We start from the raw sequence: 25951 nt of genomic DNA, 5'->3' as shown, positions 1-25951 counted from the left end.
TTAAAAAAAAGTTATAGATATTCAGATTAAAACTGTAAGTACTCTAAATATTAAAAAAAAAAAACACATCAAAAAGAAACAAAACTTCCACTACCTATGCTTATTATGAAATACATGTAACATTCTATAATTAATCTTCTTTTATCTTGGAGTTGTTAATTTCTTATTATTTATTTATTTAATACCAGGGGTTACATAGTAATGCAGTACAGTGATAATGTGTCAACAGTACTCTAAAGAGATGCCAAAGCATCTGAATACAGTCTCTTTAAGCATTCATTTATGTGATGTAGCCTTCATTCAAATTCATTCATCTTATATAATATAATTTTTCTAATACTTTTTTATAATTTTCTCAAAACTATGCTTTCAGTTTCATGAGGCAGTATTACAATAGCTGTATATTTAAGATTCCTTCTGCCAATTTCTTTATACATTCTCAATAATTAAATGGATTTATATCTTGTATTTGAGAGATTACTTATAAAGTTTACGTTTATTTCTCTATAATGATGGTACAATAATTCTAATATGTATTTTGAATACATTAAGTGATAATTTGATATTTTATTTGAATTTTTACTATTTTGTTATGTATAGATTTTAATTGTTTTATTTGATTTTTATTAGCTTACCCCCATGCAATTATAACATAGCTATCAATACTGTAATAAACTCTATACATAATAATAAATAGATTTTTAACTGTAAGAAGTCTGCTTAGTCTTGATAATGTTGAGAATGTTATAAATATTGAACACTTTTAGATCACTAGAAAAATGTATGAAAATGTAATTAACATTGAAAAATTTTAGATCACTGGAAAAATATGTTATTAGCTATAATATTAAAACTTATACTTACTGTTTGCTTTTCTAGGTTGAATCAAACAAAAGTAGTTCAATAATTTTTTCCAGAATGTAAAAATAAGAGATAGAAATCCTAGTAGTTATAGTAAAAGTGTATATGAAAGCAAATGGGTCAATTCTTGCTTGGGCATATTAAGAAGAAAAGACTGGTTGATATAATAAATGGGAGAAAATTTATTAAACAATTTATAAAGATTAAAAATGACATAGGAATTATTAAGCAATGAAAGAAATTGTAAATGATGAACTGAACTACATATCATCACTGATAGTAGAAGGCTTACATTTTTTGTAAGGTAAGTCTTACAATCTTCAAAAAATGTAGAAACTGTAAAATGTAATAATATAAAATAAAACTTATAGAAATCACATCAAAATGTAATATATTATAGTGTGGTTAATGTTATTATTATGAGAAAATACAGCATGCAGCAAGCTAAAATCAATTTTCTCTTTATACAGATTTATATCCTGTAACATTTTGTTACAAGTAGTAAAATTTGGTTTTTCAGTTGAAAGTAAATACCTGATATAAATACTTTTCAATTGCTGTTTGTTTCATATTTATATCTATACTGGAGTAAAGGGTATTTAATTATATAACAAGATCAATTTTTATGATTCAGTATTGTTAGACAAATAATAAGGCTAAGCCTGGTTTCTATAAAAAATTTCATTGGAGAACTCTTTTCCACTATCGCCCTGCCAACATTTGTAAATATTGAACATAAAATTTAAAAATACCAGAGGTATTTCCAGATTCTTTGCAATCAGATAGACTTAAAACTATTTGCACTTTGAAAAGCAAACAATCTACGGAGACACACTGATAAAGGACCCTCAAATATCAACCACAAAGGCTTATGTTATGTTGGAAATAGCCAGAATAATTTATGATTTAAAATTCTAAAGGCATTAAGTGTTAATGAGCAAGCTTACTTCATGTATTTCATGAAGATTATTTTGATAGAACAGTGCAATTTTGTGAGGAATTTATTATTTCATAGTGAAGTAGATCCTCATTTTTCTAGTTCACTGATAGTCTGAAGTCTGATGAAGTTTGTTTCAAATTTAATTGCCTAGAAAAGTGTCATAATTGTGTTTATTATATTAATAGTACAATAGTTTACAATATTTGTGCTTGCTAAATAATATAGTTAACTTTTTTCTTTTTTTTTAACCTCCAGGACTACCGTTAGGCATTGCTTCAGAGGATGAAATGAAATGGCAATGTTTTAGCGTGTGAAAATGCTATGCCTGACCAGGATTTGAACCTGGGACCTCTGGATGAAAGACAGAGACACTACCACTCGCACTACAGAGACCGGGAAATATAATGTAATCAAATACAACCAAAGTGTTTTTATAAGGAAGGGAATTCATCAACTGAATTTAAAGTACAGTCAATTAAAGGTAGCTTTAATAATCTGTTAAATGATGTTTCACATCTACAGTTTATGTATTAACTTAGCTCCCATGTATGATAGAAATACCTTTAAATTATGTTATCAGTAAGAGATTTGGATATATACAATACATTATGATCATGAATATTTTCATTCTGTTTTAAGGCTAAAACATTTTATATATAACAGTCCCATACATTTACAAACTTGGAATTGTCCATAAACCTAGTGATACAAAATTTGCCTGCATGACTTTGGTTTCACATTGATCAGATCTTATGGAATTTTTTTGAATTTTAAAAATTAGAGTTTAAATTATGATAAACTGCAGTATCTAGATTTTTTATCATTTATTCTACAAATTTTTTTTAAAGTATATATAAGCAAAGTAAATATACTTGTATTGGTACGAGAATATGTACCAATAATGGTGTATGTAACCAATAGTACATATGTTCATATGTACTATTTTGTTTCATACATATGAACATATTTATCCCATGATATATATTTGTCAGTGGCAACCCTAAAAAATTTCAATTTACATTTTCATTTAGTGAATTGGTATTGATTTAATTACTGTTCTTTTTTTAATATATTTATTTTAAAATTCAATTAGATTTGTTTCTTTCTTTGTTTAATATTTCTACTTAGATATCTATAGGTTGAATGAAAACCTACCATTTTCTAGATGAGTTAAAATAAATATTTACCTAACAAATGATTGATGTAATATATACACAGTGACAGCAGTCATCTATATAAAACATTCCCAAACTCATTGATGTAAATTAACAATAAAATGGGACCTAAAATTTATCTTTGGAAATTTCTATAATAAATGTTAAAATCTGTCTTAATTTTACCATTGACAATTATATCTTCATATTAGTGTTCAATTTCTTAATTAATAACCCAACCAATTAACTGCAGAAAATAAATATAAGAATAGAAGTGTTTAAAAAATTATCAGAATAGCATGTTGATAAAGTGCCCTCAATTCAGTATGGAATGTAAGTCACAATTATCTGGTTGTATTAATTAAATTTTAATAGTAATGCTTTCTTTGTTTTATATTTTAACCTCTATTTGTTATTCATCTTTGACAAAATCTCAGCCTGGCAAGCCAGGATAAAACTCAATTATATGCATATTACTTGATAAAGAACAGAAAGTAAACTACCTACAGGTAATGACTAAATAAACCTACATTAGACATCTGGTAGACTTACAGATTATTTACTTGATCAGATTTCACTCATAAGGTTGACCAACAAAATGAAACCAATACAATTATTCAAGATTGCTCAGTAGGTTGAAATAATTATCCAAATGATAAATTAGAAAACAGTCTAATCTCTTTAATTTGGACTTGACAGTACTAATTCTGATTAAAATTTGAAGAATTGATCTTAATGTTCAACTGTATTTGTCACCAATAGTTGATATCATTTAACTTCAACATTACTCACCCCTGTTTATCACCTGCTGTACTATTCATTGTGGGTGAATTAAGATGTGTCAAAAGTTTAAATCTAATACTAAACTACTTTAACCATTCTAATTATTTAACATTGAGAAGGAGAACGATTTTTTTTTAATGGTATGTGTGGGCATTGACAGCTGTGATCATTTAGCCCAAATTGTAATTTGTAGTGTATGAAAAATGCCATGCTTGACCAGGATTTGAACCCAGGACCTCTGGGTGAAAGGGTGAGAGGCTACCACTCACACCACGGAGGCCGGCAAAAGAATTTTTAAAGAAATAATAATATTTTTCAATTAAAAACTGCTTTAGACTTTTATAAAAACATTGTATTACCACAGTAATTTTTCCATTAATGAAAATATTATGTAAGGTGGCTTAAATAATGTACAGGATGAGGAACATAAAACCGAATCCATAATGTAACCGTTACAGAATTGGTAGGTTATGTTGGAATGAAATTTTATGAATGATAACGGCTAATTAAATAAGAAAAACATAAAACGTAATTTAAATGCTGCATTTATTTACCTTATTCTTACAAAAGATGTTCAAAATGACCACCCTGGGCATCGATGAACTTTTGTGCTTGACTGATCATATTGAGAGTCATCTGATGGAAAACGTTGTTGTAAATTGCATTGATTTCTCATTGAATGTTCACCTTCAGTTCACCAATATTGTATAGATTAGCAACAATCATTAGTAACATACACATCCACTAGTTGCACTAGCTGTGTGAGAGTCTTTCATAAGTAGTGTTGGGTAGCGGTTTCATTATGGGTTCAGTTTTATGTTGCTCACCCTGTAGTTTTACATTCTCGCACAGATTTACTTGTTTCACAAGTTTCTAGTTTTCTTTAAAAAAAAAAATCTTCTTATTACTAATTACTACTTTAAAAATAAATAAGGAAGGAAAATTTATTGTAGGCCTTTAAAACTCATATCTCTATCACATACCAATCTAATGATTACATGGTTTTTTCTGTAACTGAGAAACTTTTATAAATTTCTCTAAGATGATGTACCTTAAAATAGTGCTGAGTATAATGAGAGAGTATCGATCTAAGGAATGCTGTTTTCATCAATCTATCATCACTGAGCTAACATGTTGATTTTATAACTTAGAGTAAATATATTTGTGCTTATTCCTTGTAAATTATAATCTAAGTCAGTATTCCAAGAGTGGTAATCATTAGCACCAATAACTTCAATAGTGAATACTGTTTTGTAGTATTATCAACTATGATGATAATAACACTATTCTCTAGTGTGCTACATTTATTTTTAAACATAATAAAGTTGACTTTATTTTCACTAATCATTAATTATAAAAATATACTGAATGGAATTTTCAAGAGCTAAATTTATATCTATAAAAGTACTTATCTCTAATGTGTTTATATTAGTACTGGATGGTTGCAGTGTTATATTATTTGTGTAAAGTATTACTTTATACAAAGATGATAACCCATTGGAATGTATTAAAAATAAAATGGACCTAGTATTGGACTGTGGTAATCCAGCTAATATTTTGAAGACTGGGTCAACTAATTTTTTACTACTTTTTCTATTTCTTGTTTTATCTGTACTCATTGTTTCCTACCTAAATGTAATTCTTATGTAAATACCATTCAATCTTGATATTATCTATCAATTATACTCATTTACATTCCCTTTTTTTTTCTTTTTACCATTCCCTCCGGTGGATATCTAATAAGCAGGTAGTCTCTCAAAAACCAAGTCAGATCTACTTTTTTTTATATTTCTTATATTTTTTAGTATCATAATTTATCACCCATTTTCTTCAGTATATCATTATATAGTAATTTATCTTATTCCAGTCTATATCATTATTTAATCAGTAATGAGGTATAAATCTTGAAAAATGAAAGTATGTAAAGAAAGGGTTACATGCCAATTGCTGACCACATTTAACTAACTGATGTCAGATAACTGAAATTAAATAATGATGGTTGTAGTTTCCATTTTGCTGGGTAGAAGTTGATGTGTTAACAAATAGGTTCTAGATAATTTTTTAGTAATGTAATTTATTTACTGTTTTATAGAAATCTTCATATATCAGCAAGTCTAGACTAATGGAATGTGATTTAAAAAATTTTTTTACTATTCATATACTGATTTACCTGACTGATCTGCAGGAGTCGCTATCAGAAGTTTGTGTATAGGCATGATATGGAGGTGGTCCATCTTCCTCAGAGGTAGTTGTAGTGGTAGATGTCAGTTCTAATGATGGTGTACTAAGATGCTGTGGGCGATGCCATGGTACTAAAACATCTTGTGATTCAAACTAGTTAAAAAAAAAAAAAAAGAATAATTATTTAATTTATAAAAACAATATGTTAAATGACATGTATAAACAGTTATTGGCAAAAGCTACCAAAAAGAATTACTAAAAAGCCAATATAAAATTCCTGAACAAAGTGTTTTATATATCAATTGTTAAATAATCGTTATAGTTGATCAATAAGAACCAGTAAAAAGGAAATATTTGTGAAACATTGCAAAAATATTTAATTCTACCTGTGCAGTCAAATCTTTTATTTGTCATTTGTTTAATAACTCTGTTAGACAACGACAAGGGGCAAAGAAATAAATGCCTGTCTCCTGCTTACTACCTCATTATCATATTAATGCTTTTGTATATGAATATGAAACTTATTCCTCTCCGTATTAATTATGCGTTCTTTGATGATAAGTTGGAAGTTTAATAAGTTGTTTCAAAATTACAATGAAAACTTGTTGATTTAATTTATTCCTTATCACTTTTCGTTTACTACTTGTAATTTCATATCAATACCATCATCTCAATAAAGAATTGAAAAAAAACTAAATCAAGGTTTTTTTTGACCACTTTTAAATCTAACTTGACTGTAACATTGATATTGGTGAAACTATAACTTCCAGCCTGTTCTTAACAAATTAATTTTTTCTCATTGTCTTCACCAAATTACGGTATTTTTAAATCTTTTTAAAAAAATAAATTGAAATATAAATATTAAATATAACTTGTTTGTTAGTTTTATATTTTTGACGGTTTTAAATGTACTGTCATCACTTAGAACTAGGTATTGTTATATCTATATAAATAAAAATATAAATGTTCATTTGTTCAAAATCTTAAATCTCTGAAAGTTCTTCACCGATTGCTTTGAAATTTTGACAAAACATTGCACTCGAATACGCACGTGTTTTTATATATCTACTATTTATATACCTAAGATGTCACACCTGTGACAGGTAAAAACAAGATTCTTTTGAAAAACAGTGCTCTCTGTTGGACATAAAAGCAACACATGCTATACTAAATATTTTACGATTCCATTTCAATGTTTCTGATATGTGTGTCTGCTATAGACTAAAAACTACTGGACTGATTTACACTTGAGGAAAAAGGGTGAAAGGGAAAAATCAGAAAAGGGAAATAGGGGAAAATGGGAAAAGGAAAAAATCAAAAAAGGTAAAAGGGAAGAAGGGGAAAACAGGGAAAAGGAAATGGAAAGGGGAAAAGAGAAAAAATAAAAAGAGAAAGGGGAAAATGTAAATAAAGGGAAGATAAATGGAAGGAAATGGAAAGGAGAGGAGGAAAGGGAAAAATTGGGAAAAGGAAAGGAGGAAATTGGGAAAGGAGATATAGTAAAAATAAAAATGGGAAAGGGGGAAATAGAAAAGGGGAAAAGGGTGAAAGGGTAAAAGAGAAAGATTAAATTTTGTGAAGTTTTGTAATGTTCATTTTGTTAATATTTTATCAAACTTTCAATTTCAATTGTGTTCATTTAATCTATATATATGTATAGTCAAGTATAACAACAACAATGTATTTCCGGGTCTGCTAGTAGAATAATACAATTTAAATCACACCAAATATCTTTTCCATAATAAATATATAAATTTAACGTAACAATAATGAGGAAATTAACCGCTAACCAAAAATAAGGAAACTTAAAAAATATTATACAATCACCACCTAAAAATAAAACAAAGCTAAAAGTTTTATTGGTAATCATATTACTATACCCCGTTAAAAAAAATTAAGAATAATTAAAACATCTACACTCAACATTAAACCCAGAAACAAATTCAGATTCACCTTCAGAAAAGTCAAAAGGAGAATCATTGATTTCAGCTAAGAAACAATGGAGAAATAACAAAAATTAAGAAAAAAAATTAAATATCCAACTGAAAACAATAAAAATCAATCAAATTAAAAGACTTACAATACAAAACAAAGCACAAATAATTTAAAAAGAATTCTTGCGCAGTTCTGCATAAGAAGACCGACTGACTTTTTGTGATTTTATTTTGTATAATTTTTTGAACAAGAAATATACAAAACTTAAATCAAATGAGAAAAGTGGTATAATTTTAAAATAATCTAACATTAAAATATATTTTCTGTTTATGAGAAAATTAAATTATTATGACCGTAGTTTGATGAATTAATTGAAAAATAATAAGTAGACCATACACACAAGCATCAACACTGCTCAAACTATAAACTCATTCATTACTGTGACTCCCTGCATAATCGTGTATGAAAAATACACCAATATGAAGTCAAAATAACCTCAAATTGAGGTTATGTTAACTGACCTTAAATTGACTGTAACTGAAAAATGACACAACCAATTTTCATAAAATTTTCACATACACAACTTCAGATATACTATATGGCGTATTTAAATTTCAATGAAATTGATACAGCAGTTTTGAAGCTTTTCAGGTCATAGATTTTATACTTAGGCCTACATATATATATATATATATATATATATATATATATAATAAGGATTATTAAAGATTAGATTTTAAATTAATGGTATTTTTGTATTTCTCATATCTTGAAATGTAAAGAAAATTCAATTCCCCCCCCCCTTCAGCAATCATACCTTGCAAATGAAAGTAATACATACTTTTCTTTGAAAAGTTGGTAAAAAAATAAACCATAACTAAATCCAACAAAGTTAAAACTAAAAGGAAATAGTAATATATTCATGTTTTTCTTTGTTTTCTAAAATCAGTTTGTGTTATTAAATAGGTTTTGATTTGTAAATAAATAAAATTTTTTATTCACTGTAAATTATATTACTTATTAAACTTCTATTTTATTAGCTATCTATTCTCATATCCATCATAGCTGTAGTCCTGGCTCCAGAAGGATAAAGGATCCACTATATATTTAAAAAGATAAAACAGCTGTTGAATAGTCAATTAAATTGTTAAATTTGCCAGATTGCATTATTTTTATTTTCATGTTATATAAACTAAAGATTTTTGCATTATCTTTATTTAGTAATTTTGTACATTAATTTCTATTTATTAAATTTAGTTCTTAAACTATGTTAAAGTTGTAAAAGACCATCGCTGTATTTACTTTGTTATATAACTATGAGCCTTGGGTTTTAAGGAGGAATGAATTAAGCTCTATACAGGCAATCATAATGAATTTCTTTAAGTGCCTTAAAGGTGTAACAAGTAGGAATAGAATATCCAATTTGGGTATTACAACAAACTTCATTATTTTTTCCATAATTAAATTATAGAGAATGATGGAAGAAATATGTAAAAAGAATAAAGGATTAAAAAATTCCCTGACTCTTAACTACACTGTTAGGAAGTAGGAAGAGAGGCGACTGAGGAAGTATTTGAATGCTGAAACATGGAAATGATAATGATGATGAAATTTAGTTTTCAAGTTTATTTTTAAAAATTACTCCAATGATTACAGTTTAAATATCAAAATGCCCATTTAAAAATTTTATGTAAATATTTCTTAAGCATCTTTTTTTTACCATATATATATATATTACATTAAAATCAAGTTATGACTTTTTTATTAAATCGTATTCTACGTTAATTAAAAATAATTAGTATTGATTGAAATCTAGTCAGTGACATGTTAACATTATTTCCTCTTTTATTTATTTTCATCTAAACAATCTAGTTAATTCTTTATTAAGGCTATCCAGTAAAATATTTATTCTTAATTATACAATACAATGAAATATTATACAATGTCGAAAAAGATTTCTACTTATAAATTTAAGTTTGTTATCATAATTACACATGAAAAGTTCAAATTAAAGTAACCTAGAAGATTATGTTGTTCATCACAAAAAACCTATATAAAATGATTACTTTAACAAATTATACTGAATCAAAACTAAAAATAAATTTTTATCAGTTCAAAAAAATTTTAGCTTCATTTTTATTAGAGTGCATGTAAAATCTAAAGGCGGTTCCTTCCTACAAGCTGCCTCTGCTTGCCTCCTCTACACTACTTCAATAACTCAGCATATGGAACACGTGCTAATGGTTGCCTAAAAAAATAAGACCTCCAAAATGATACAGACTTATATTTATTATTTTTATTTTTTTATTATTGTTTATTCCATCATATTAATTTATTTTCTCTATTATTTATTTATTCTACTGTATTTAGAGCTACTACATAAATTATTTTGTATGAAATCATTTTATGTTTTATGTTTATAAACTCACAGTAATGAATTACAAATTCACAGTATGAATTAATGCTTTAATTAATTAAATTAATTTTACTTTTATTGTATTAAGGCGATGGGACTTAATATCTCTGTAGTATTCATAATTTTTTTATAATAAATTTAATGATTATCATTATATTTATTACTTTTACTCATGTTTCTTTAACACTTTTACATATTTTTTCTACAATTTAATATTTTTATTTTGTACTTTTGTAGGCCTACAAAATTCAACAGAATATTAGTTATTGGTGCGTACGTGGTATTTATAAATAATTTTTGTAAGCTACACCACGTCAAAGAAATTCATAACATTATAATCTACAATAAATAAACAACTCATTTCATATACTTTTGTATTGTGTCATTGTTACTGTTTATTTATAGCAAAACCTTAGTTTAGCATACTTTTAAAAAAATAACATACTTTCAAGAAATAAATGAATAAATTACTTGTACTTCATATACATCTTGAACAAAATATTAGCCATAAATAATTTTATTTGCAAATACAAAATTATCAGAACATGCTTTGCTATTATAATAGTGAAATCATAATTAGATATGGTGCAAGTCACTGCAAATTAATTGATTAACTTTTGGAATACACTACTTTGGAATATAATACTTGGAGGAGAAGCACTGAGCGATGTGAAGAGCAGTGGAAGGGATGCCACAGCATACTTCAGACATGTCTTCAGATATTACATACACTATAGTAACTTTGTTAGGTAAAAGCGACTCCATTTAGTAATGAAAGCTGTCATAACTAAAAAAAATATAATATGAATAATAAACATTCATTGGAGTAAGACAAGGAGATGGCTTATCACCATTATTGTTCAATTGCGTTTTAGAGAAGATAGTTAGAGAATGGAGAAAGGTGATTAACACCAAAGGCCTACATCTCTGAACAAAAAGCACGAGAGTTGTTATACATACACTGCTTAGCTTTTGCTGATGAAATGGCGTTAATCACCGATACAATAGAACATGCGCAAGAACAAATAACGGAACTCCAAAGACAAGCGGCTAAGGCTGACTTACAGATCTCCTTTGAGAAAACACGATACATTACAAACACCAAGAACGCACCACAACATCTTAAAATAAACAGAAATAAAATAACCAGAACTGACAGTTTTAAATACCTAGGAGAATGGATAACACAAAACAATAGTGAAAAAATAGCTCTAGAAAACAGATTACTCAAAATAGAAAAAGCATACAATAACATGAAGAATACCTACAACAAGAAATTCCTTTCCTGGAACACCAAACTAAGACACTACCAAACGGTAGTTAGACCAGAAATACTATATGTGGCAGAAACGCTGAAACTACATAAAGTACAGGACATAGATAGAATAGAGAAAATAGAGAGAAGAATCTTACGGAAAATATTAGGCCCAAATAACAACACAGGACTATATTATAAACAAAGATCAAACCAAGAGCTACATTCCAAAATAGAAAAAAATAACAGATATAATCAGGAAAGAAGACTGCAATTCTATGGACACATATACAGAATGTAGAACACCAGACTAACAAAACAGATCTTCACCCTACTAAACACTCACAAAAACAAGATAACCTGGCTTAAAGAGATAGACAATGACCTAGTATACGATTCAATAGACTCAGACATTTTAAAAGACAGAGCAACATTCAGAAGAACAATACAGGAGTTTCAGGAGAGGAAAAACTCACTTGTAGAAGAGGAAGAAAATGGACTCAAGAAGACAAAGAACACCACTCTAGAAAAATGAAAGAAGCATGGGCTAAAAAGTTGATTAAGCATGCGCTCTAAATGGGCTATTCGAAAAGAAAACAAAAACATTCACTGTAGTATTTAAATTTAACTTCAGTTGGCCTTAAAAATGATTATTTTATATAACAAAATACTGCTCTGAAATTTATTACCATGGGGAAATAGTTTAAAACTGAGATTAAATTAAGAAAAAGATGATAATACGAGTATTTTGATACAATCAAACTTTCCTAATATTAATGTTTATTAAGAATATGAGGATTAAAAAATGTTTTTTTTTTTTTTTTTTTAAGTAAATGAACCTGTATCAACAGATAATATTTTTTTCAATATTAAAACTTAACAAATATTCTTTGAAATTTTTAAATAGAATGATAAAAATAAATAATTAATAAAAATCATTAATAAATAATTAATGAGGATCAGTATTCTCAATTATAAACAATAATATAACAATCAATTTGTATTTTACAACTACAGACTTAAATGTAACTATAGAAAATTACTGCAAGAAATTTGCAAATTGGTATATCTGTTTGTCATGAATAAAAGGTCATGAATGATAACCAAATCATGAAATGTACAGTATTTGAATTTGAATTTTGAGTAAGTATATTTCTCTACTAGTAAGAGATACTAAAAATTTGTGAAGTCCAAATTATATACGCTTTCCTACAATGAAGCTTGTTGCTTTAAAGCAAATTAAACAAAACACTTGTAGCAAGTGGAAATGACTTCTCTTTAACAAAGAAGTGTTTGGGTATTACCAGATTTAAATATGGGTGAACATTTTTGGGCTGTTCTGAAATGACACAGTTGAGTTAAGAACAGAATAAAAATAAATATTACTGAAAAGCTTTACTTATTGTTACTTAAAATTGAATATAAATCCATTTTATATATTGCTAAGATCCTCTCTTGAAAGATCAATTGCATTGAACACCAACAAAGGACATTACTGAGATGTCAAAATGGCCTACCAATAGTTTAGCTTAGTTTAAATTAAGTCTTAGAACTTATATATACTGTATTTTGCTGTTTACCCTTAAAATATGGTTACTTTTTTACAGGTGCATTACATAAGCACTTATGTGTATGTTCTTTTATCAGGTGATAATAGTCAGCATACGAGGTGCTACCCATAAGTTCGGGGAATTTGAATTTCACGCGCGAACCATTGCTGGTATGACCTGCTGCCGCTAGATGTGGCTAACAGTACTCTTTGTGAATCAGTATTCCAATAGCTGTGATGGTGAAAGACTGCATTGTTGACTTTCGTGCGGTTGTGTAACGTTGTGTTTTACTGCTTCGGCAAAGTTCTAAATGGCAGATTTTAAAAAGCAAAGAACCTGCATCATATTTTGCTTCATGCTTAAAAAAAATGGTGCAGAAACCCATCGCATGCTTGTGGAAGCATTTGGTGACAATGTTATGAGTAAAAGTAAAACTTTTTTGTGGTAAAAACAATTCAAAGATGGACGAACGACAGTCGATGACGATGAGCGTTCAGGAAGACCATCAACAAGCGCAACATCGGAAAACATCATGAAAGTGCGAGAGGCTATTGTTGCAGAATGTAGACAAACAATCCATGATGTTTGTGCAATCGTACAAATGTTATATGGGTCTGTGCAATGCATCTTGTCAGACAATTTGAACATGAGATGCATTGCTGCAAAATTTGTACCGAGACTGTTGAACAGCGACCAGAAACAAAATCACATAGCTGTCTGTAATGAATTGAAAAATTCTGCAAGAGATGACCCTAACTTCATCTCCAACATCATAACCGATGATGAGACATGGATGTACGAGTATGACCCTAAAACTAAGCAGCAGTCATCGCAGTGGAAGTCACCAAGTTCACCACGGCCAAAAAAATCACCCCAAGTTCGCAGCAACGTGAAGTCCATGATGATAGTTTTTTTCGACATCAAAGTCATTATCCATAAGGAATTTGTTCCTCTTGGTCAAACTGTCAATGGGATGTTCTATTGTGAAGTTTTGAAGCGGTTATGTGAAAGCATTAGGTGCAAACGTTCAGATCTGTGTGGTAACAACAGCTGGGTTCTACACCATGACAACGCGCCTGCGCACACATTGCTAGCCGTTTGGAATTTCTTGGCTTCCAAAAAGATGGTAGTGATTCTTCACCCACCCTATTTGCCTGACCTTGCCCCGTGTGACTTTTCTGAAAATAAAATTTCAATTGAAAGGCCATAGTTTTAACACAACTGAGGAGATTCAGGAAGAAACGCAGAATGTGCTTTGAATACTTACACCTGCTTACTTCCAGGGATGCATGGAATCATGGGAAAAATGCTGGGATCACAGTATCAATGCCCAAGGGGATTACTTTGAAGGAGACAGTGGAAATTATAAATTATGATAAGCTATTTTATTTTTATGGTAAAATTCCCTGAACTTTTGGGTAGTACCTCGTATATTTACTGTAATGACCTTGGCAATGACATCACACACATTTTAAGAGGTAAAACAAGTGGATAAAACAAATGAAAAAATTGGAGAATCTTACTGGCAACTGAAACTAACACCAGCTGATCTAGGAGTGAGCAAAATGAATTGATTTAATTTTAATTTAACAATAAGTCTATTTACAGCATGGACTTTAGTTTGTATAATAGTAAAATCAATTATCTAACCGAACTGAAATTTCATTACCTTGCGATGTCGTTGCTCCATGGCCCAAACAGAAATTACTAATCGTCCACCTATTCTTAAAACCCTAGCTAATTCACGAAGAGCATTAACTCTTCGTTCAGTAGTAGCAAAATGATGAACAACTGCAACTGATAGTACTGCGTCGAAACTTTCGTCTCTAAATGGTAAAGCTAAGTTGTCACATACAAGCACCTAAAACAAACAATAAAATAAAACAGATTTCAAACTGCTTTAATAATATACATAAGTCTCATAAATGTAATAACATAACAAAGATATGATAATTTATTCAAAATAAATACATTTGCTCATGAAATCACTTGAAGGAAACTGAAATATTTTAAGAAAATTTGTTTAATCTACACAGATGTACAATGTAACATGTTTGTAAAAACAAACAGAAATTATTATGAATGATAAAACATAGTAATTATGAGTAAAGATGAAAGAGATAAAAACATACAGTAAAACAGAGAATATTTAAATAGGTGAAGTAAACATTCATTACAATTAATATTAAAATCTGTTATATGTCTATTATTACATATAATGTAGAAATATAATAGTCTGAAAATATTCAATTAAGGTTTTTTTTTCATGGAAATCTATTTTCAAACAAGTATTTTGTATGGACAGCTAAAACGATAAAAGCATTTTCAAATTGGATGTCATTTCTAATGTCATTCATAATGAATTATATTGTTTCTGAACCTACACATCTGTCATGCTACAACAGTCCTGTTTTATTAGTTTACATTTCTGTTGAATCTAGATCTGCAATACATAAATAGTTGTTTTATCTATTTGGTTAACAAGTTTATAGTAACAAATTAATTTATAAGTGTATCATTTTTTAGTTAGGTGGTAACATTCTTACAGATGATCTGTTCAGAACTATGATGGAAATTCATGGCATGCAGAGTATAACAAAAAAGTGTATCTGGCTATTTATTTCAACATATAAAAATAAAGGAAAAATATTCTATTAAAAAAAGAAGACAATTTCTCTGTCATTTTCCTTCTGTAATTTTGTGTTATTAAAAGAAAAATTCATACTTCAAGATTGGCTTGAAGATCATTATAATATTTGGTATATATGTTTACACTAACTGTCTGTAAAAAATAAAAATTTGCAGTATAAACACATTCACAAATTTCAAAATGATGGTCATGTCAATTTTTTAATCTTTTACGTTTCAGAAAATTAGTGCAAGAATTATACACAATAACAGAATCAGTATTTGCACATTACTTTATAAAAATTGCTCCCATATTTCTTATGAAAGATATTAACCATAATATGAAAATTATATACTTAGTATGTATAACGGTAAATATATGATTCTTAAAATATGGCAGAAATATGTACTTTTTTTACCCAAGCTTTGAAACTAATTTTCCTGAATTTCTGAAAACAGAAAATACTTCTACTGTTAGAATGACATCAAGATGTATATCATTATACAATAATAATTCAGTCCAAGCAGTGACAATGACAAAAAAAAAAAATAGTTTATAGAATTTAAAAACACTCAGTCTATATTATATTACATGCAGAACGGATAACACGCAAAAGTGTATTTTTGTGTTAAATACTATTATTGGATTAATAATAACTAACTATTAAAAATCAATATTTTTTGTAGAAAGATAAAACCAAAGAAAAAGTTTATTAAAAATTATAAGAAAAACAATAGAAAAAGAAATAACATAAGAAACTAATAAAAATGTTACAATATGTCATAAACAGAAATGAAGGCTGTAGGATTACATGTGACTGCATTGTAAAGGGTGGTCGATTCCTATATCTGAGTACTGCGCAGATGCTACTGATTGCCATATCATACTCAAGATTGTGGTTTTGGTACCTTGGGTAAGGTATGGTAAAGAAGAGTTTTCCTTGACCTATTTAATGTTTTAAACTTTATTGACTTTAATAATCCTGATCAGTTTATTTAATCAGTTTTTATTTATAAGATATACAAATTATACTTTATTATTTTATAATCCTTAAGCAGGGTAAATTCGACCCACATTAGTAATTTCTTTGTCATTATCAAGAGGATGAAGGAAATTTAAAATCCATACTTGTCCTTCTTCTTCTCATTTTTTAAATTTATTATTTACTAGAATATTATTCAACATTTCTATCAGTGTCAGTGAGAGTAACAAGGAAGTTAGAGAGTCCTGCTCAAATCTTAAAAAAAGGTTTTCTGTGACAATCGTAAACTTTATGGCCATCAAAATTCATCTTACATATTTTTTAGTAAAGTACATGCCAAACACTAATTATCACTTGGTAGATGAGTTCCCTTAATCTTGAGACTGGAATATATATGATTTTGTTACATTTAATTTTTTCAAATTGATTTTTTGAAGTTCCATGTAAGATATTCTGAGTATCAGAATGACTTCAGATTGTACATCATTACGTTATAATAATGCAGTATTAAGTAATGATGATGATGATAAATAAAAAAAATTATAATAGTTTTTATGATTTTTTTTATTTAGTTTAAAAAAATATCTTCCATTGATGTTATCTGGAAGAAACTTCAAAAATCATCAAAATTGGTAAATTTGGTCATGAAAAATAAATGATTTGAAATGTGAACCGCCCTCCTTTTGTTTGAAGTCAATTAAAACAACATTGTAAGTTTTCATTATTCTTAATTTTTGTTGCTTTACTTTCAGAATAAATAAAAAATGTTTCTGCTGAAAGGAAGTTAAGAGTCGTGCTCAAATTAAAAAAAAAAAAAAACTTTCTATGACAATTGTAAATTTTTTTGGTCCTTAAATTTCATCTTACCAATTTTTAGTAAACTACACTGAGGAAAAGTGAGTGCTAAAAACTAATTATTAGGCCCTTTAAATACTTCATTTTAAACATTCTGAGTAAAAATATAGATAAGTTTTCGTACACAGATATTATAATATTTCAAAGTTACTTTCTACTGATGTTATTTTTTAAATCAATTTAGTGTCATAATTTCTGCGCACACAAAGACAGTAACAGAAAATTCAGCAAATTTGCTATAGTTTTGTACAAAATCAAAGACATCATAAAGTATGATTTAAAAAAAGATTAATTTTGTTGGCTAGATTATTTCTTTCTATTTTTTTAATTGAACCAACAGTTTTATTTGTTTTCAAACTGCATAATGAAGAAGAATTTAAAATATTTAAAAGAAATAATTGAAATATTGTTTTGTGTCTTAAAAAACAAAAATAAATATTTAAAGTAGCTGCCATAATCTTACTGGCACCTAACCTGACATGAAAGAAAGACATTTTTTTTTGAAAATGATATTTTCATTCCTAAGAATAACCAGTATATTCAATGCCAGAGCTTGATAGGGGATTGATGTAATGTTGCATACTAGCAAGGCAAGCCTATACTCTAATTTCTACGATTTCTTATGGCTGTCCATTTACATTCAGTTATTTGAACTTTCTGTAGTATCTTTCAGCTGTTTATACCAGTGTTAATTTCTAATATTTATTTATTTAAGATATAAATATTGTATTCAGGTGTTGATAATAGCAATTTGTTGTGTGCTCAGGAAAAAAATAACAAAAAACCTTTTTTGTTGTAAACAACACATATTTGCACATCTTTACTCAGCAGGGAAAAAAAAGAATTTAGAAAACCTAATTCTAAAAACAGGATTTTTTTAAAAGAATATCAGGAAATTTCTGATTGTTGACAAAACAAAACAAATTTAAATAAAAATAAAACAAAATCTGTAATAGTATTTTTATTTTTCCTAAGAGAACTGTGTTTAGAAAAACTTCACAGATAAATTTGTACATGAAGTAAGAAGTCTGAACATTATTAAACAATTTTCTGGAATGGAGTAAATCAGTATATGAAAATTGTGAAATAATCATGTTTCTTCACATTTAATTTTCCTTTTTTGTGTACACAAAATTGCCTTCACAATGGTATTGTGAAGGTCACTGGGGTTGTATTAACAGCATTGTCTTGAGTAGGTTAATTTGAGTTTCAATGAGATTCAAGTTGTTTTAACAAAATACAAATTCATTTAACATTCTCTACATGTCATAGAATGATAAAATATCTTTTAGAGTCGTCTTTTTCTTTTTCAGAAATAAAAGAAAATATTGTCTTATTTTTAAAAAATTCCTGATTTCATTTTTTTTTCTTTTACTGAATATTTTTTTTTTACATTGGTTGAAATTATTTTAAAAGTAACATGATTGCTGGCAAAAATGCAATAAAAAAACACAAACACACACATTGCTCATAGTACATAAATTAATTTTTTCTTACCTCGTTTTCTTTTTCTTTTGCTGCTTCAACTAATTTTGTACATCTATCAGATCCTAAATTAAATATAGAAGGGTTAACACTAAGGTATTTTCCATTTCCACAACCTGTAAATTACAAGAAAAATTTTCTGTAAATTTCATGTTTATAATACTGTTATTAAAATTGGATGTTATATTTAGAAATAACTCCCAGTAAAATAAAGAATCTTGAATTTGTTTTAAGTGTTTAAATAAAATGTGACTAGTTTTATTCTTCAATCCAGATTAAATCAGTAAAGTTAAGCAAATCAATGTAGTGGATATAGTGAATCAATTTTAATTGAATTTTTTTTTTTACAGATGTAGGTGTCTATTTTGTACATAATGACTGAAGATAAAAAAAAAAAAAATGTAAATGCCATTACTGTCTTATAACATATTTATTTTATGTGATATTAAACTTAAAAACATTAAGTTCTACAGAATAATGTGTTATTATATAAAATATGAAAAATTGTTTAACATTACTCTAGCGTAGATAATAATCAATTATCTTATTATAACTATTAACTGGTATTACGATTATACATAATGTTATTTTTGATGCCTTTAACTAAGTTTATATCTGGAACTATAGGATACAGTAGAACGGATTATAAGAATATACTGAAGCATGAAAAATAAAGTAGAGTTATGATAAGAGGAAAGAGAGCTACATTTCTTTGTAATCTTTGTAGTGAAGATTAAATTATGTTCTATATTGTTATTTCTTTAATTATTGCAAAAAGAGCATTGCTAATACTATCTCAAAGAGTATTAATGAAATACATTGGATATTTGAAGAAAACATGATATAATAAAAGGAAGATTATAGGATTTTCTGATGAGTAATGTATTTGGTCAAAAACCATGAAATTAGCGGCTTGAACTGACAATTCTGTTTACAGCTATTCAAAAAATAATATCAAAAGGACAACGCCACATGCACCACATGTCAGCAATAAATTAGGTGTAACTGAATTAAGGGAAGATTCAGTCAGCAAGACTGGATGGTGTGAAATCAAAGATTGTAATGGATGGAAGAACTGTTAAACATATTAAAATATTTTAATTACCTGGATTATGAGATGAGTGTAAAAGCAGATGGTTTTAAAACATTAGGCAGACATCAGAATGTATGTGAAACCATTAAAAGAGTTAAAGGAATTAAGGACAGAAACGATATTTAGTTGAAACAATATAATATCATGGCTGTTCTAATGTTGCTAACATTGCTAGATGGAAGTGAGGCATTAGAACTCAGTAAAGACATTACAATATAAAGGCATTAAAGAAGCTTCAGAAAAGAAATCTTTATAAGTAAGTGGATAAAGGAGCTTCAGACTTCATTACTTGAGGAATACAGACACAAGATTTGATACAACTAATAAAATATCATCAACCTATAAGGCAACATGAGTGTGTGAAGACCAGTGATGCCCAAAGGACTAAACTCGGAAGAAATATTTTGCTCATGGTAGTGTGTACCACTTCATTTATACTAGCATTATTGGCATATAATATGAGGGTTAAATCATATATCAGTTAGCCATTACAATATGAAAAAAATATTATAAAAGGAAAAAATAACCAAGACAGTTTTCATATCGTGGTATTAGCTTCAGTTTGTTTAAAAAAAAAGTTACTTAATTTCTTGAAGACCTTTGAAACAGTTTTCTCCTAATTTCTAAAAAAATAATTTTTCTTTGTCTGATCAGATGAACATTTTTCAGAAATGAATAAAAAGTGCAGGATGGGGATACTATACTTTCCTTTTAATTTGAATTATTTTATTCCTTACCTCTTGAGGCATTTCTTGCTTCAAGAAATATATGGCATGACCAAGTGAGATTTTTCATTGTAATGTTAGAAAAAAAATACAAATTTAGAAATTAAAAAAAAAAAATGATTCTATTAATCTTTAAACCTTAAAATTCAGTTTTGTCATAATTCACAATAATATCAGAGGTTTTCTTTAAAAGTTTATTCTTAAATTCTTAAAAGTTGATGATAATAGATATACAATAAATTGATAATAGGTTTATTTATTTGTAATTATTTCTGATTTCCCTCTACATGTTTACAATCACCCCACAAACTAAATTAATCCGTAGTTCATATATATTGGTGTTGTCTTTAGTGTATGATAATGGCATAATGAAAAAGTCATACCAGAAAATTGTACACCCATGTTCAAGAATAACAAACATCCCATGATAGGCACAGGAAAGTAAAATCATTCAATCATTCTTTAATGAGTTTGATATTTTAATTTCACATCAGTATACAAAACTCACCATTTAATTAACAGAACAAATTTTAATTGTGGTGTGATATTTATAAAGCCCTTTCACATTTGGTGGTACTTATTATCATTTTATCAAAATGATTAATTTTTTGAAATAAATTCATAGTTTATGTTTTAATATAATGTTATTTATTACTCATAAATAAGTAAACTTCATATTTTGTATTGAAGTAGTACAGATGATTAGCGCTGAGCCTTCATATGTGCCAGCCTCCGTGGCACAAGTGATAGCATCTCGGCCTTTCATCTGGAGATCTCAGGTTCGAATCCCGGTCAGGCATGGTATTTTCACAACCTACAAATCATTCATCTCATCCTCTGAAGCAATACCTAACAGTGGTCCCGGAAGTTAAAAAGAAAAAAAGCCTTCATATGTGAGTTGATGGTTTGAGGCCCAGTTGAACCGGTTTTGTTTCATTGCTAATGGCTCTTTGATACTGTCTCCAGCTCTAATTATGTTACTGACTTTTAATTAATAACACATCCTGGCTAGTGATCGGTGGATGTAGTAAAAGTTAAATAAAAATCATTAAAACACAGGGAGAAACTGCTACCTACAGGGTACAAATAAAGAAACTACATAAGTCAGAGCTTCCATTTATATGCCATTCTTCTAGAATGCAAGATAAATCAATCAGTTTTAGTTTTATTCTTGCAAAATATATTTCTATTATTTGCCCCTCAAAAAAAAACCTGAGCTGTTCTTTAACAAGAGTTTTATTGATATGTCAACTAAGAGCCATTAATTAGTTTTGATTTAACGATAAAATATCATAATTAAATAAAAAATACATATAACTGATTATTCACTCACCTACATCACAGACAAGGGAACCTGGTTCAAGATCTTCTAAAAATTGTTTGACTCTTGGCCAGGATCGACTCTTGTGCGTATTAGGATATTCAGCTGATATTTGCTCATATACTTCATGCACATAAGCCTTCTCCAAAGCAACGGAGCGTGCCTCCCTCTCGCCTCCACCAGACATACTCCTCCACTCTCTTCCAATCACACTTCCCACATATCCCGATCATTCTGTAAAAGAAATATATTTAAATCAATTTTTGACTTTTGGATTTTGGTGTCATTTGTTAATTGTTGTGACCAACTTCCTGATTGGATGAACTGTAAACAGAAACAACTCTGAATTATGAGTTGTAAAATGATAATTTTATAGGTTTCTTTAGGGTGAATTATTAATGGTGTGTATATATATATATATATATATATATATATTTACGATAATACACATTTTTATTAATAGCAAATTTCATAGGGATTAGTTAGAAATCTTGATTGTTAGTAAATTAATAACTAATTAAATATTTAAATTAATTTTCTTTTTAATCTCTCAAGGAAATTCCTCTAGTGGTCCCGCTAATTATTTTCAAAATATTTTTATTTATTTTCACTTACTTGTATGAAATAAAGGAATTTTGGTTGCAAAAAATTTTGGTTTTCAGATTTCAATGGCAATATCCATTATGACCATCCCTGAATCCATTTTGACTAGTTTTGGTGTGATGTCTGTATGGTACATACATATGTGCATATGTATCTTGCATAACTCAAAAACGATTAGCCTTAGGATTGTGAAATGTTGGATTAGGACAGTTATCCCTCATTGAAAGCTTTTCAACAATATATCATATGTGGCACTTATTTTCATTTGTTCCAAAGTTATAGCAAAATAAAATTTTAATTAATGAAATATTTGAATCTTACAAGAGGAAGGCACATTGATTCGAATCCAACTTCATCTCCTTTTATTCTATTTTTTAATTTGAATATATTGATTTATTAATAATTGTTAACCTCTGTAAAAAAAATTACAAAAAAGAAAAAAGAAATTACAAATAACAAAAAAGAAAAAAATATCAGAAGTTACTAATGAAATAAAATTTTGTGTACTTTTAATTTTTTTTAAAAATGTGTATATGTAATTTAATAGGCGTGCAAGGAAGTCATGTGGTGTCCACAACAGATTTGTTTTATGTTTATTGATATTAAACATAATTTCATGTAAAAATTCAGAAAAGTAGGTTGGAAAATCTAGGGTTAAAGATTACAATTATATTTAAATTTCATAAAATTTAATTTATGGTTTAACAGTTTTATATTGTTTCATTGTTATCAAAACATAAGTTTTTCATCTTTGACTTTTTTTTTTTGGTAAGTTAAGAAATTAATAGTGTTAATTATATATCTATTCAAATTTTAAGTATAAAAAAGAAATTTAATTTGAATTATAATTTAAATAATAAATAATTTGATTTAAAAAAAAAATAAAAAAAATAAAACAACTTAAAAAAATAAAAAAGTAATATTTTTAAAAAATCTGGATTTATTTAATTTAGCGCCAAATAAGGGATAGTAAGGTCCTTGTTTTTAATTTGACTTTCAAAAATCAAAATTTAAATTATAAGATTTCAAAGTTATTTTAGCTAAGTAGCTTTAATTTAAAAAAAAATTGTTGCCCAGTTCTCTGCAAGAAGACTGACTTATCGTTATTTTATTTTGTTTTGAAAAAGTCAATTTGATCTAAAATTTTGCACAAGAAAAACCTTTGATCCATAAAAAAATAGTTACACGTCCAAAAAAGCAATAAAAAAATCTGATAAATACCACATGACTTCTTTATACACCTGCTATTAAAATGAAAAGTAAATAAAATTTTATTTCATTAATAATTTTTGATGTTTTTAATCTTTTTTATTGTTATTTACTACACTTTTTTTTACAACCAGAGGTTAATTATTAATAAATCAATATAATTAAATAAGAAAAAAGTTAAAAAAAAGGAAATGAAGTCGGATTCGAACCGATGTGACTTCCTCTTGTAAGATCCAAATATTTCACTATTTAAAATTTTATTTGACTATAACTCTGGAACCAATGAACATAAGTACCACTTATGATATATCGTTGAAAAGCTCTCAATGAGGGCTTATTACTGTAGTTAAGAAAAAATCCAAAATTCAAAGTTTTTGTATTTTGGGCTTTTTGGATACTTTTGTTCCACTCGATTGCAATCAAAAGGGAAGGTGCACAATTAGATTTTACAACAGTCCTAAATCCAAAATTTCAACATCCTACGTCTAATTTTTTTTTGTTATGCGAGGTACACAGTACGTACGTATGTATAGACGTCACGCCGAAACTAGTCAAAATGCATTCGGGGATAGTCAAAATGGATATTTATGTTGAAATCTGAAAACAGAAATTTTTCGCGATCACAATACTTCCTTTACTTCTTAACAGGAAGTACAAGCAAGTTTCAACTCACCCCTGTGACTCACTGCATAAGGCGTAAGAAAAATACCCCACTACACAGTGAACAGAACCTCAAATTTTTTTCAACATTAAATTAAGCGTAACTCACGAACAATAAAACCAATCTTCATTAAATCTTCATATGCACAACTTCAGATACACTATTACAACATATCTATTTTTCAATAAAATTGATAAAGTAGTTTTAGAAATTTCCAAGCCACAAAATTTTATATAAAGATATACATACTGGGTGATAATAAAGTATAGAAACAACTTTATACTGCATATTTGGTTAGGTGGAATCTCTCCCGCCACCACCCCATTCGGTCGCCCTAGAACATAGACCAAATGTTTCGTGCCAAAAAACGGCTACTGTGCCTCAAAACAGATTTGCGACCTCGTTATTCCTAATGCTCCTAGTGAGCTCCTATCTTGCGTGAGCGGTTAAGCTGGGTGCCTTACAGCACCCGCTTATGTGTCCCTACCGCTCACTTGTCAAATTAAAACTAGATCGGGGAGGCGCACCCCTTGTTACAAATTAAAACTAAAAAAAGTTACAAGTTAAAAAGACGGCAATTTAAGCCGCCACGCCTCGGTCGCTGTCAGCCAGCTAGTGCCTGTCCACCATTTAAAGCGCTTGGAGCTTTTACTGGCTGGTGGTCAGCCATTATTTCGGATAAGGACTTCCCACAGCCTCGCTAAAGGAATCAATAAATCCCATTTAAATTTAAAATCTAACGATGACGGTTGAACATCGCAACCTCATCGAGGAACCCCCACACGGTCCGACAATGCGGCTCTCGCCACATCGACTCGCCGTTTATGAGCGGCCAGTTTTCCCCCTGACCTCTAAGTTCAAGGGTGGCCCGGTCTCTGGCCCCCCCAAGAGCAGGGCAGTCGAACATAAGATGTTCGTTCGACTGGACCTCCCCGCAGACACACAACTCATCAGCCGCTAGGCGAAACCTAAACAGATATTGCATCAAATTCACATGGTTGGTGAGCACTTGGGCACCCGACGCCCTTAAATATTAATTCGAGGCATACCATCTGCCCAGATCCTGTATAAATCTATACAGGGATCTTCCCTTAATCGTGGTGTGCCGTTCATGCTGCCATGCATCCATCGCGAGGCTCCATAGCCTCCTCCGCAGGCGGGAAATGGGCAACTGAACGAAATTTGGACCCGGTGCATTGTGATAGTCGTTCCGTTCCGGTTCTAGTCCGGCTCGAAACCGCATCCCAAATACCTCGGTTTCCCGACCTCTTCGCAACTTCCACAAGGCTGCTCGAACTTTCACCACTAAATCG

At 28.7% G+C, this 25951-nt stretch overlaps 1 protein-coding gene across 1 annotated transcript in view; it reads right to left on the bottom strand.

Moving 5' to 3' along the window:
• fid (class I SAM-dependent methyltransferase fire dancer) overlaps nucleotides 1-22352 on the bottom strand; it is a 41796-nt gene extending 19444 nt beyond the window's left edge. Inside the window, exons 1-4 of the mRNA XM_075378943.1 lie at nucleotides 22178-22352; nucleotides 19039-19142; nucleotides 14745-14936; nucleotides 5909-6072 (exon numbers count right to left, since the gene is read on the bottom strand). Coding sequence (XP_075235058.1) covers nucleotides 5909-6072; nucleotides 14745-14936; nucleotides 19039-19142; nucleotides 22178-22352 — 635 coding nt within the window. The remainder of the gene's footprint in view (nucleotides 1-5908; nucleotides 6073-14744; nucleotides 14937-19038; nucleotides 19143-22177) is intronic.
• Between the last annotated feature and the right edge of the window lie 3599 nt (nucleotides 22353-25951).

The sequence above is a fragment of the Lycorma delicatula genome, chromosome 11, assembly GCF_047948215.1.
Source record: "Lycorma delicatula isolate Av1 chromosome 11, ASM4794821v1, whole genome shotgun sequence".
NCBI classification, from domain to species: Eukaryota; Metazoa; Arthropoda; class Insecta; order Hemiptera; family Fulgoridae; genus Lycorma; species Lycorma delicatula.
This window is presented reverse-complemented; position numbering and strand designations above follow the sequence as displayed.